This window comes from Sinocyclocheilus grahami, unplaced genomic scaffold, assembly GCF_001515645.1.
Source record: "Sinocyclocheilus grahami isolate Dianchi unplaced genomic scaffold, SAMN03320097.WGS_v1.1 scaffold53.1, whole genome shotgun sequence".
Taxonomy (NCBI): domain Eukaryota; kingdom Metazoa; phylum Chordata; class Actinopteri; order Cypriniformes; family Cyprinidae; genus Sinocyclocheilus; species Sinocyclocheilus grahami.
Window position 1 is genome coordinate 2080679 of NW_015505232.1, and position 13639 is coordinate 2094317.

The window sequence follows — 13639 nt, forward strand, 5'->3', positions numbered from 1 at the left end:
CCCCCCGGAGCAGTGAGAGATACTTTTTTTTAATGGATGGGAGCTTTTTATTTAACTTCTTTTGGACTGATGCATGCAACACCCGCTGAGTGGCATTAAACAGCTTAAAAAAGATCAAAGACCATTTTTAATATAACTCCGACTGGATTCGTCTGAAAGAATAAAGTCATATACACCTAGGATGACTTGAGGGCGAGTAATTTATGGGCTAATTTTCATTTTTGGGTGAACTAACCCTTTAATTTGTGTTCTGAAGATTAAGGGTTTGGAATGACATGAGGGTCAGTAATTAATGACAGAATTTTCATTCTTGGGTTAACCATCCCTTTAAGGCCTTTTTTTTTTGATAGACATGTATCTCTTGATGTAGTTGCTCCCCAAATGCAACATGCTAATAACTGCTGATGAAATGATTATATATAAAATACAGAACTATAATGTATGAATACATAGATAGATCAAATAAATAATATACATTCAGCCTGTAAGTCATATGTAAGCTATGAAGGAACAAAGACAAGACATTTTAACACAAAGGATTTATCATGTAAGGAATATACAGTGAATATACAGCAGATTGTTATATAGCAAAACTATGATATCCACGATTACAGATTGTAAAAGTGCTTTAAATGTTTTCACCTCATTAGACGGTGTGGATCTGACTGTCAGTTACTTACAATCTATTCCAGTCCAGCTTAGGAGTGCCTACAGTACCTAGGGTTCAAGAAAGGGACAAGAACAGCAAAGAAACGTGATTCTCCAGCCATTTTCATCTGTCATAAGGCCTCAACGCGATTCTGTCATCAGTTTCTGGATATTCTTCCAACTTTTAGACTCAAAAATACTTTGAAAAGCCTAAAAACCATTGAATTGTTCCTCTCAGCCACTCCCTTAGACAAAAACACTAGTAAACTGAGAGTAGCAAAGGACCATCATTTTAATACTGGACTCAATGTAAAAGTAAGAATATTTTTTACTATGCATGATATAAAAAAAGCTCAAACTGTTAAGAAAAGAAATGGATGAATACTTGAATACATATCATAATCAAAAGATGAAATCCCTCTCTAAATGTCTTGTGGAGCGATGCACAGAAGAACAACATCATAGTGAAGCTGAGCTAAAGTGCTGCAGTGATGCAAGACGGCGTCACGAGGACTGAGGTAGTCATCTCATGATAGACTACACCAGATTTGCTACCTCCACAGATACTACCAAGCACTGGGGTGACAGGACTGGGTGCTAGAGACTTTCTCAAATGTTAAGGCTTTCCCAATGGGCCCCGAGGTTGGAACGGGGCCGCCAGGAATGGGTCCATCACTGCTCGAACACCTACCGTCCAGGAATGAAGTGGGCCGACGGGGACGGAGCTCACGGCCGCCTGCTGGCCCACGCTGGAGACCACGCGGTGAGCGGCAATGGGCTGCTGGGGCATTGGAGCCTCGATGCAATGCGGAAACCGGATTTGACTGTGCACGGGTGGATGGGGCAGGATGGGCTCCTTGCCATGCGAGCACCTCATTACATGTTGCGGCCCAGACAGATCGTTCCTCCTGCAGAACGGGGCCTGGAGGAAGACATCAGGCTGTGGATGGGCTCGCTGAAGTTGGGGAAATGGCGCGCCGGTGAAGATGTCCCTACCGTCTAGTCCACACCCAGGGAATGGAGCATTTGAGAAGACGTCTGGTGAGGACGATGGCGAGAGTTTGAAAGCCGTAGTGTAGAGGAGTTTGGAGTCCAGCAGCAGAAGCTCTGAGCCACTGCACACGTGCAGAACCTCATCTTCTTCTGCAGGAACCTCTGAGCTCTGGATGTTACTGGCTCCTGATGAAGAATCGAAGCCGTTGATGTTAGGCAGATCATCTGCAAAAGAGAATAAGCAGACAAGTTAATACAAATTAAAGACTCCCTGTGGAGATTACATGTTTAAGTGTTGTTTACATGTCTACCTATAGGTCTTTAATATGCTTAAAGAAAAAACAAGCGCAAATTCATCAGTCAACACCACTGATAAGCGTTTCTCCAGAAAACTGCAGTGTACTAAAGACAAAAATCTTAAAAATTCAGTTTGAAACAGCCTGTTACCTACAGTTGCAAACATGTAACCAATCCCCTCAACTTGCAGAGTGGACGTACATTTATGATAAAAGCTATTTTAGGACAAAGACTTTATCTTCATGTTGAAATGCTGAAATATGTGGTTTTGATTCACAACCATGAGGTCTAAGGGATGAGATTAGTGACTAGGGGGACTTTTAAAAACAAAAATTAAAGGTAAAAAAACCCATAGCAACATTTTACTCACTGCTTTAAGAGCTCCTTTAAAATTAATGTGATTTTATAGGAATAAAACTCCATAAAATACCCTAAAAGGCAAAATAGCTAGAGTACAGGCATACTGGCAAGAGAATGCCAGTTGGAGTATGACAAAGAGGAGTAAAAATAAGAACATACGACTCTATTTAAAAGGTTTTTAGGAACATTTCGTTTACAGATAGATCATAAAGTTACAGTAATTAAGTACATTGTATCTCATTAAATAATGTTAAATCTACCACATTACTAAAATCAGTTTTTATCTTTGTAATATACGGACAATCACCTTTAAAACACAGGTGGTAATGACATCCACGTGATGAATTTAAAGTTCATCACAAGTAGCTTTTCCTCAAGCTGAGGTGAATACTAATATACAGGTGGTGTACAGCAGGGTTCCTCAAATCTTGCCCTGGAGGGCCAATGCGCGTGACTAGGGGGACTTTTAAAAACAAAAATTAAAGGTAAAAAAACCCATAGCAACATTTTACTCACTGCTTTAAGAGCTCCTTTAAAATTAATGTGATTTTATAGGAATAAAACTCCATAAAATACCCTAAAAGGCAAAATAGCTAGAGTACAGGCATACTGGCAAGAGAATGCCAGTTGGAGTATGACAAAGAGGAGTAAAAATAAGAACATACGACTCTATTTAAAAGGTTTTTAGGAACATTTCGTTTACAGATAGATCATAAAGTTACAGTAATTAAGTACATTGTATCTCATTAAATAATGTTAAATCTACCACATTACTAAAATCAGTTTTTATCTTTGTAATATACGGACAATCACCTTTAAAACACAGGTGGTAATGACATCCACGTGATGAATTTAAAGTTTACTGCAAAATGAAAGACCGTTTGTTCTTTTGCAATTTGCTATTTTTTTTTTTTTTAAACATATTCATCAGTTTATTTACATTAAATTAGATCCACTACAGCTTTCACCATATAGAATACGGGAACGTTAACCAACTAAGCAGGAAAGTGGATCTCGTGGGCCAGATTTGAGGATCCCTGGTGTACAGCATCATATACAGAAATACAAAACACCATCATGGTAACGCACAATATTTAAAATAATTCATTATTATTATTATTAATTTAACAACATAAGATGTAACATAAAACCCTAATGTACATAAACGATAAGAAAAATCTGAGTTGCTTCAATGAAAAACATCAGATGTGAGCTTCTGGGATTCTGGGAATGTCAATTTATGTTTTTTTTACTGCAAAATGAAAGACAGTTTGTTCTTTTGCAATTTGAATTTTTTTTTTTAAACATATTCATCAGTTTATTTACATTAAATTAGATCCACTACAGCTTTCACCATATAGAATACGGGAACGTTAACCAACTACCAGGTTTTTAATGTAGCATTACTCTTTTACTGTTACAATTACAATCATTTTAAAAACATCCATCACCAGTCCAACCACACCATTCAAAAAACATCTATAGACGTCCCAACAATTTGAACATTAACATGTCAACCCACATTTACCGTTTCTTCAGGATGTTAAGAATTTCACATGTGAAGTCAAAATGACAAAAGAGGTCATTAGCGCATAGAAGCAGCAGAAACGGCTTGTACAAGTGTAGATAAATCACACTTTTGAAGAAGGCTATTTGTGTTTTATACAATGCCAGCAGGAACTGCACGGCCTGAAGCACAAAAGCAAATTACTGTTACAATTACAATCATTTTAAAAACATCCATCACCAGTCCAACCACACCATTCAAAAAACATCTATAGACGTCCCAACAATTTGAACATTAACATGTCAACCCACATTTACCGTTTCTTCAGGATGTTAAGAATTTCACATGTGAAGTCAAAATGACAAAAGAGGTCATTAGCACATAGAAGCAGCAGAAATGGCTTGTACAAGTGTAGATAATCACACTTTTGAAGAAGGCTATTTGTGTTTTATACAATGCCAGCAGGAACTGCACGGCCTGAAGCACAAAAGCAAATTAGAGACAGTTTTTGCTCCAAAGCTCTAATTTATTGATGAACTCCCTTGCTTTAAGTGCTCCTTTAAAGTCAATGCAATTTTGAAACTCCAGAAAATCTCCTAAACAGCAAATTTCCTACAAGCATCCTGGCAAGTCTGGCTGCACTGGCTTGTGAAACTTTTTTTTTTTTTTAAGAGAATGGTGTTTGGTTTATAACTTAGATTAATAAAAATAATAAGAACAATATAAATAAGATTAATATTTAAAAGGTCTGATTCAGGTCTGGATGCTGCAACAAGTAGAACTAAGTATTTGGAAAAAAAAAAAGAACCCAGACATCCTTGAAAGATGTTTTGTAGGATGTGCCCTAACATGGGCAATGCTTTTGCCTTGTTTCACGATTCCTCAAGATTAAAAAATGATTAACTTGAGCCACCTGGGCTTCTGTGTCTGCCAGGAGTTCATTTCTTTCATCTAAATGCCATTTTGGAAATATCCTTGGCTGTTCTATCAAATGGGCACCGTATCATGATTTCCAATCAGTAAACATACATTTAGGTCTCAGGTGGAGACCAATACAATTGACTTTTTCCATCTCAGTCACATAGTGCCAAGTCACACACTTGTTTTTTTGTTGTTTTTGGTGAACATTCAGTCGATGTTGATTCTTCCAGAAAAATAGTGCTCAAACAACAAGGAAGAAGAGAAAGAGATGAGTGAGACAGACAACGGCCTCAACGTGAAAGAAGAAATCTTACCTGGAGAAGACAAGGTTGTGTGTGTGTGTGTGTGTGTGTGTGTGTGTGGCCCGAGTATCACCATGCGAATTAAAAAACAAAGTTGATAAATATGTTTAGCCTTTATAAAGATGTTTAAAGTATGTAAACGGTTTAAAATGGTTAAAAAAAATTATGGTGAAGATGGCAGTTGCATTTGCTTTTCACAATAAATATTTATAATAATCAAAACAAATTGCCCCATTTTTCTCTTCTGTTGAATATGGCGTCAAACATTTCATTACTCAAGGCTAAAATACTGTTTAAATAGTGTAAATCATTATAAAAACATTGACATTTTAAATATAAAAAATACATTTTTAAAATGTAATTATTAAATATAAATATAAACAAATATAATTTTTAAAATATGTATATTTTATTACTACTACTAAAGCAATTCTAATAAAAATAATAACAACAACAACTCATATTTATATATTGGATTACATTATTATTATTATTATTAACTTAAAATAATAAATATTAAATGAATATAAATAATAACAATAAACAAAAATATTAGTTCAACAGTGGTTGACATTTAGACTGATGACTCTGCTGCTGAGAGTGCGGTTTCAACAAACAAATAATTAACACCGGCACAATTTACATTCACATTTACATGTTTATTTCACACCCCTTTCTTCGTTTATTGGTTTTCACAAAAATAGAAGGTGCACATGAACCCATCACTGTTCTAACACTGGGCTGAGGGTGTTTGCTACAGAGACCAATGAGGTTCCAACTCTGGGGATAAACATGGTCATAAATATTGTTTTTCTCTGAACAAAAACAGCACATAAAAGGAATCTTTGATTTTTGCACAACAACACAAGTCAAACACTCTACTGAAGACCTCTATTGAGAACTACAAGATGAAGCATTAGGATTGCATAGGTTAACATGAGAGTCTGCGAACGGCTGTACAGAGGAGAGGCCAGGATATAGAATGATCTCAGAGTCGACACTGCCAACAACAAATATCAGAAATGGAGCGCCAGCAGCGTCTCTTTTCCTGACGTGCAGTGCTGTTCTGCAGTTTTTCACCAATGCCTCCAACTTAACAATACACCTCGTAAAACATCCAAAGCTTTTATGACAACATGAGCTTGAAGTTCATGATTTTTTTCGTCATATTGTTGTTTTTTTTAATTACTGAACTTTAGGGTGGGCGGTATAGCTAAAAACTTCTTTATCACATTAATGTGTATGTCAGTATATTTATTAGTTGAAAATCAAAAATGTGTGTGGGTGTGTGTGTATATATATATATATATACAACATGAGCTTGAAGTTCATGATTTTTTTCGTCATATTGTTGTTTTTTTTAATTACTGAACTTTAGGGTGGGCGGTATAGCTAAAAACTTCTTTATCACATTAATGTGTATGTCAGTATATTTATTAGTTGAAATGTGTGAATGTGTGTGGGTGTGTGTGTATATATATATATATATATATATATATATATATATATATATATATACACACACACACACACACACACACACACACACACTTTTGTTCAGCAAGGATGCATTAAAAATAAAAATAATAGACTAAGACTATTACCATTTCAAATAAATGCTCTTCTTTCCAGAGCACAATTATTTTTAATATTGATAATAATAATAATACATTTTTATTGAGAAGCAAATCAGCATATTAGAATGATTTCCCAATGATCAACACTGAAGACTGGAATAATGATGCTGAAAATTCAGCTGCCATCACAGGAATAAATGACACTCGAAAATATATTAAAACAGATTAATTAATTTCACAAGATTTCAGATTTGACTGTATTTCTAATGAAATAAATGCAACCTTGGTGAGTCTAAGAGATGTTTATAGGCCCTAAAATTGTATTTATATATATAAATTTATTTTTAAAAAACACACAGAAAACAGGAACTTTTTTGATCATGCAAGTCAAATTTGACAGCATGGGAAAAGTCGTTAATATTTCATAACTGTGCAAACACATCTAAAGTGATGTAAGCAGTATGGGAAATCTCTACAGGGCTGCCCAGCCCTACTGCTGTTGCCCTTGTGAGATGACAACTCATTTCAATGCCATTTACAGATTCAGCAATGTCAAAAAGCTGATGGGCTTTTATTCACGATCTGATTACAGAACTTTCAGTTTTATAGCATGTCAGACACTGATTGGGATTCTGCTAATAACGTACAGCATTAAAGCGAGCATTTTCCATGTTCTTAATTTGAGCAGTCTAATGACTCTCAGTGAATGAAAAGAGAACCTGTGCTTGAAACAGAGGTGCCTGCTGCGGGTGCAGCTGTCTGAACGAAGCAGAAAAACCATGTCAAAGACAGAACGACCTCACCACTTTCAACACCTAAGACTAGCTATTTATTTACCTCACATCCACACATACACGCAAACACATACTTACAGTACTGATATGAAGATTGGCCACAGACAAGTCTTAACTTCATATTCATAAACACTGCCATGCTTCGATATGCATCTGATTCACGAGAACTGTGCAAGAAAGCATGGCATCGGGCAGTAGATTCGAGGATGAATTGTATACGTACACCGTTGAGGACCGTAGAGCATTTCCCTCAAGACTACAACCTGTTTTTGTCGACGATATACATCGGAGAATAAAAAGGCAACGAAAACTGAAAACAAATCCAGTCGATTTGCACACGAATGCCGTTATGTCAGGATGCTTCAAGATTGTCCTCTTTTCTTAACTGACTTTGTTCAGCAATGACGATCTGGCCGTTAGAAGATGAAACCGACAATTTACATTCGCAAACACGTCTCAACACACAGAACAAAGAGATAAAGTTTCCTCTTAAATAGGTTTCATATACACATATCTGCATTTATATATGGATACTCAATTCATACATTCATTCTCTACCACTCTATTCATATTCACATATAATCTTAACCGTAGATGAAATATTTCTTTTAAATGATCTCATAATGATGTATACTATGCGGTAAGACGGGGATCTCTGAAGGAATGGCTGGACATTTGGACCAGATGCTTTATACACAGGAGGAACGAATCACTTTTGAGGGCGGGAGAGTCAGATACTGCAGATATACAACAATTTACATTGCTTCGAGCCAACGTACGACCATCAATAGAGCTATTTACAAAGAAATAACAGCGAAAGGATGGTATGGAGGTCGTGAGATGGCGAACAAGTACCACTGATGGCAATGAGGAGCTTCTAGTCGGTTTTACAGTTTTAAAATCCCTCTACATTAAGTATTAGGATTCGTTCGTACCCTGCGTTCAGTCTGGGCGAAGATAAATTCTCACAAGCAGTGCTTGCCTACCTGCCGGTCTGTAAACATCCAGCGAAAATACTCCTGTCTGTAAACATTTGGTTCACTTTGTACTTAAATTTTGGTCTGGAAAGAGCCAACTGCATGAGTCTAAACCCATGTGTGTTTAATCTCGAGACAAGCTTCCTGAGTGCCACTGAAGACACAGCTAAAGACCGAAGAGAAGAACAATTTTGCACTCTTGACTGCGAGGCAGATGAAATGTGTGACGGTCATATATGCGTGTCCAAAGGAAGCACAGATATGGATGCCCGAGAAAACTGGATTTTGAGCCTGTAGAAAAAGGTCGCACCAGACTTGTAAGAAAAAAGGTGAACAAACTCATCAGGGAGATAAACGTCATGGTGCAGGGGAGGAAAGCTGAGTATGACAAATCAAATGAGCGATGATGGTGATGACGACGACAACTGATGGACAACAGCGGCAGGGAAAGAAATAAAACACAAGATGTGATGAACAGGAAGAAACTGAAGTGACGGAATGATGAAAAACCGATTAAAGAGGGAAATGGATGATGAAAGAGGGTGTGGGTGGAGGATAGGACAAAGGAAAGCAGGAGGGATTCGTGATTAAAGGCAGAAGACTACAGAGGTTGGCGTCATCTTCAGCACTGCAGGAATTAGCTGCACGGTCTAGAGGTCGATGAGCTGGTCCACCAGCAGCAGGGAACGGGCCAGGTTGGGCAGGCTGGACTCAGAGCTGCCACTGTTACTGCGAGAGTGACCTCCTAAAAGAGGCCAGATGGACAGGAAGGTTAGGGGTGGAAGAAAGGGAGGACAGCCAAATTAAGACAAGGAGAGGCCAAGGAAGGGGACAGCAGAAGAGAGAGGGAGAGAGAGACACAACGGTAAGTGAACGTTCACAAAAAGTCAAGAGAGACTGTTACGAGAGAACATGCATTAGGGTTGGGATTCAAAAATTTGGGGATTTCTTTCAAATAAACTATGAAGGAACTATAGATGATATTTGATTCAGTTAAAGACTTCGCAAAACATATAAAATTATGAGATTAATTCCATCAATTTTTAGGAGAACCTCAGTGTTTCCTGCACCACTACTGGGTGTAAGTCAGGGCAAAAAACATAAGCTTGTCTCAGTGTCATTATTGTTAATGAAAACTCGTAAAAACTGAATTGAAATAAACATGAGATAAAAATAACTTTAAAAAAAAATGAAACATGCTGCCTTGAAAACCAAATTAAAAGAATTAGCTTAAATACTAAAATAAAAAAAAAGCTTAATGGCAAAAGCACACAATAAAATTACAATTAAAATGAAAAACAAAACAATAAAAAGCTAATTCAAAGAGCTTTAAGGAGCTAATATTAGTACAGTATATGAAACTAACATAACACTGGCTTGTCTGAATTAATACAAATTAAGACAAGGAGAGGCCAAGGAAGGGGACAGCAGAAGAGAGAGGGAGAGAGAGACACAACGGTAAGTGAACGTTCACAAAAAGTCAAGAGAGACTGTTACGAGAGAACATGCATTAGGGTTGGGATTCAAAAATTTGGGGATTTCTTTCAAATAAACTATGAAGGAACTATAGATGATATTTGATTCAGTTAAAGACTTCGCAAAACATATAAAATTATGAGATTAATTCCATCAATTTTTAGGAGAACCTCAGTGTTTCCTGCACCACTACTGGGTGTAAGTCAGGGCAAAAAACATAAGCTTGTCTCAGTGTCATTATTGTTAATGAAAACTCGTAAAAACTGAATTGAAATAAACATGAGATAAAAATAACTTAAAAAAAAAATGAAACATGCTGCCTTGAAAACCAAATTAAAAGAATTAGCTTAAATACTAAAATAAAAAAAAGCTTAATGGCAAAAGCACACAATAAAATTACAATTAAAATGAAAAACAAAACAATAAAAAGCTAATTCAAAGAGCTTTAAGGAGCTAATATTAGTACAGTATATGAAACTAACATAACACTGGCTTGTCTGAATTAATACCGCAAAATAATCAAACGAACACAAAAACACTTCCTTATGCCAGTCTGATTTGACAAAGAATTACTCTTTTTCTGTTATTAAATAATCGCAATCACAAGTAAAGTACTTTTATGTCATGTCAAACTCAAAATTAACTGTGAACTGTATTACTATGTAACTGTATTATGAGGCCTAAATCGGAAAAAATAATAATAATAATTCAGACTGGCAATGTAGAGATGAAGATATACATTCAACTTTTTTCAATAAACTGTATTAAATACATAAAAATGTTGTATTTTTTTCAGTATATACTTAGGACCAGTTGCTTACTTAAAAATACTTAAATACTCGTTAATGGAATTAAATAAAAAGTGGAACTAGAATTTCTATACGATTCCTATACCTAGTATGCAAAGTGTGCAAAATAACTCATCTCAATTCTGTTTATTTGCAACTACCAACAAAAAATGTGCTCAAGACTATACAGTTCTCATATACAGATAAAGAACTAACTGCTTGTCACTAAAATGAGAGCAAGACGTAAATTGATCACATACTCTAAAAAAACAAATGGCTTTAGCTTCCTAAAGCTCACCTTGAGAGTTTTTGGAGATCAGTACTGGTATGGGGTCAAATTCATCTTCATTGGCCATCTCAGCACTCGGAGGCTCAAAGCCTGAGATCAAACAGTCTGCAGCTGAGAGGCGATGAGGGTTGGGGCAAATGACAGTTCACGGGTAAAAGATTTAAGAGGGTGGTGGTAGGGAGAGAAACAGATGGGTGAGAAAAAGACAGCACTGTTAGCATGATGTCAACACTGAAATAATCACATTAATGTTCTTTGGCCGACACTTTCTTATCAAACCTAAACAAATGTCTAGAAAGTGTATATAGTATGTTAATATCAATTCATTTTCATTTTTAATAAAATGCACTTTACAGTTCCATCCCAAAGTTCTTTACATGCCTCACCAGGTCACATAAGCTATAAATGCCAGCAGAAAAAAATAAATTTTTTGTACCTGGTATATTCTGGGAGGAGCCGCCTGAGACGGGCGCAAAGTCATCCAGACATGAGGCAGAGCCAGAGGGGAGAGAACAGCCCAGCAAGGAGTCCTCTCCAATTAAAGGGTCTACAGCACAGTGGGGAGCAGCACAAGGGAAACACATGAAAAAATTAAAACCATGAAGTTGCTAACTACATAAAAATCAGGGGGTCATATCTCATGAGGTCCACTTTTAATCTTAGTCAAGGTTTTTGTGAAAACTAAATTTGGACTTTTTGGTACGACCATTTCCTACTCTTTTCCAGGTGAAATTCCCAATCGTGTGGATTCCTATTAAAAATAACTGGATTTCCCCAGCAAAAATCTGTCAAACAATGTGACCACACCTTTAGAGTGTTTTCATTGTACACTGAATTCATATATATCTAAAGGTGAAAGAAAATGTTCTCATTATATGCTCCTTTGAGCATCTCTGCATCTACCTGCTTAAATTACAACATTCTGCATCCTTAATGTGGGGAAAAAGGATTCAGAGTTTTTAAATTTTGAAATCAGCTATAGTCTCAACCAATCTCTCCACACAAAGAAAACATTCTGCCACCACTTATGTATTTGACAGGGTGTTAAAATGCTAGGCTGAGGCTCGTCCGTCTCTGATGCATATTTTTACCTTTCAGTGCGGATGATGCTGGTTCAGCCTCCACAGGGTGCAGCTGAGCCTGAGGGGGCTCCAAGCCAGGAATCAGAGAGTCCAAACACACTTCCGTTTTGGCTGGGAGTAAGACAGAGTGGGGAGAGTACCAAAAAAAAAAACATGATACTGCATTGTAAATTATTCATCACATAAAATATGGTGGTGTTAGTGTGATGGTCTGGGGCTGTTTTGTTGCTTCAGGACCTGGGAAGACTTGCTGTGATAATGGAACCATGAATTCTGCTGTTTACCAAAAAATCCTGAAGGAGAATGTCCGGCCATCTGTTCGTGATCTCAAGCTGAAGCGAACTTGGGTTCTGCAGCAGGACAATGATCGAAAACACACCAGCAAGTCCACCTCTGAATGGCTGAAGAAAAGCAAAATGAAGACTTTGGAGTGGCCTAGTCAAAGTCCTGACCTGAATCCTATTGAGATGCTGTGGCATGACCTTAAAAAGGCGGTTCATGTGGCCTCCAATGTGGCTGAATTACAACAATTCTGCATAGATGAGTGAACCAAAATTCCTCCACAGCGCTGTAACAGACTCATTGCAAGTTATCGCAAACGCTTGATTGCAGTTGTTGCTGCTAAGGGTGGCCCAACCAGTTATTAGGTTTAGGGGGCAAACACTTTTTCACACAGGGCCATGTAGTTTTGGATTTTGTTTTCCCTTAATAATAAAAACCTTCATTTAAAAACTGCATGTTGTGTTCACTTGTGTTATCTTTTACTAATTTTTAAATTTGTTTGATGATCTGAAACATAGAAGTGTGATAAACATGCAAAAAAATAAGAAATCAGGAAGGGGGCCAACACTTTTTCACACCACTGTACATCACTGGTATCTTACATAACGTTCAAACCAATGATTCGTGTTTCATTCTGCTGGACCTTGTATGATGCCTTCAACACAGAGACTTGCTGCATATTCCTGTCTATTCCCCGAACAATGGAAATCATAAAAACTTCCTTTCGCTACTTTGAGCCCTACATGATAAATAGATTCTTTGAGTCATCTTGGAAAGGAGGGGTGAGCAAGTCATATCAACAAACAACAGGTGCACCTCAGGGTTCGGTACTTGGACCCCTCATCTTTTTGATATACACAATATTTCTAGGACCCATCACCAAGCAATAATTCACTCTGCTTTTTTCTACCAATGCAATGCCTTAACACACTACTCTACCTGTTGTCCCAGCCTTTAGTGTGTTGATTTCACAAGATCTCAACATTTACAAATCAAGTTAAATTTCATGTGGCAAAAAGACAAAATTGAAAGCTATTACAAATAATACAGGGACTGGCTTGATCTGCATCAAACAACAAAAAGTGGAAAATGTCATTTGTCTCAGAGAACCGGACAGCGTTTAGTTTAGCTTTTGTAAAAGAAAAGCACAGAGAGAGAGTCAGCAAAAGCTGTTACCATCTCTAGTGTCATCAATGGAGCTGCCGAAAGGATCAGCCATGGACAGCAGATCAGGCAGCATGAGAGAAGTATCCGGAGACTTCAGGCCCTCTATCAGCTTCTCTGCAAGTCAGCCAGTGAAAACAGCCAGCATTAGCCAGAATAAACACAGAAATGCAGGCGTGCGG

At 37.2% G+C, this 13639-nt stretch overlaps 1 protein-coding gene across 1 annotated transcript in view; it reads right to left on the bottom strand.

Annotated features, from left to right (window-relative positions):
* Positions 1–557: 557 nt before the first annotated feature.
* aak1b (AP2 associated kinase 1b) overlaps positions 558–13639 on the bottom strand; it is a 50043-nt gene continuing 36961 nt past the window's right edge. The window contains exons 18-22 of the mRNA XM_016269598.1: positions 13470–13574; positions 12021–12122; positions 11366–11476; positions 10939–11040; positions 558–1866 (exon numbers count right to left, since the gene is read on the bottom strand). Of these exons, the coding sequence (XP_016125084.1) occupies positions 1265–1866; positions 10939–11040; positions 11366–11476; positions 12021–12122; positions 13470–13574 (1022 nt within the window). The 3' untranslated portion in view covers positions 558–1264. The remainder of the gene's footprint in view (positions 1867–10938; positions 11041–11365; positions 11477–12020; positions 12123–13469; positions 13575–13639) is intronic.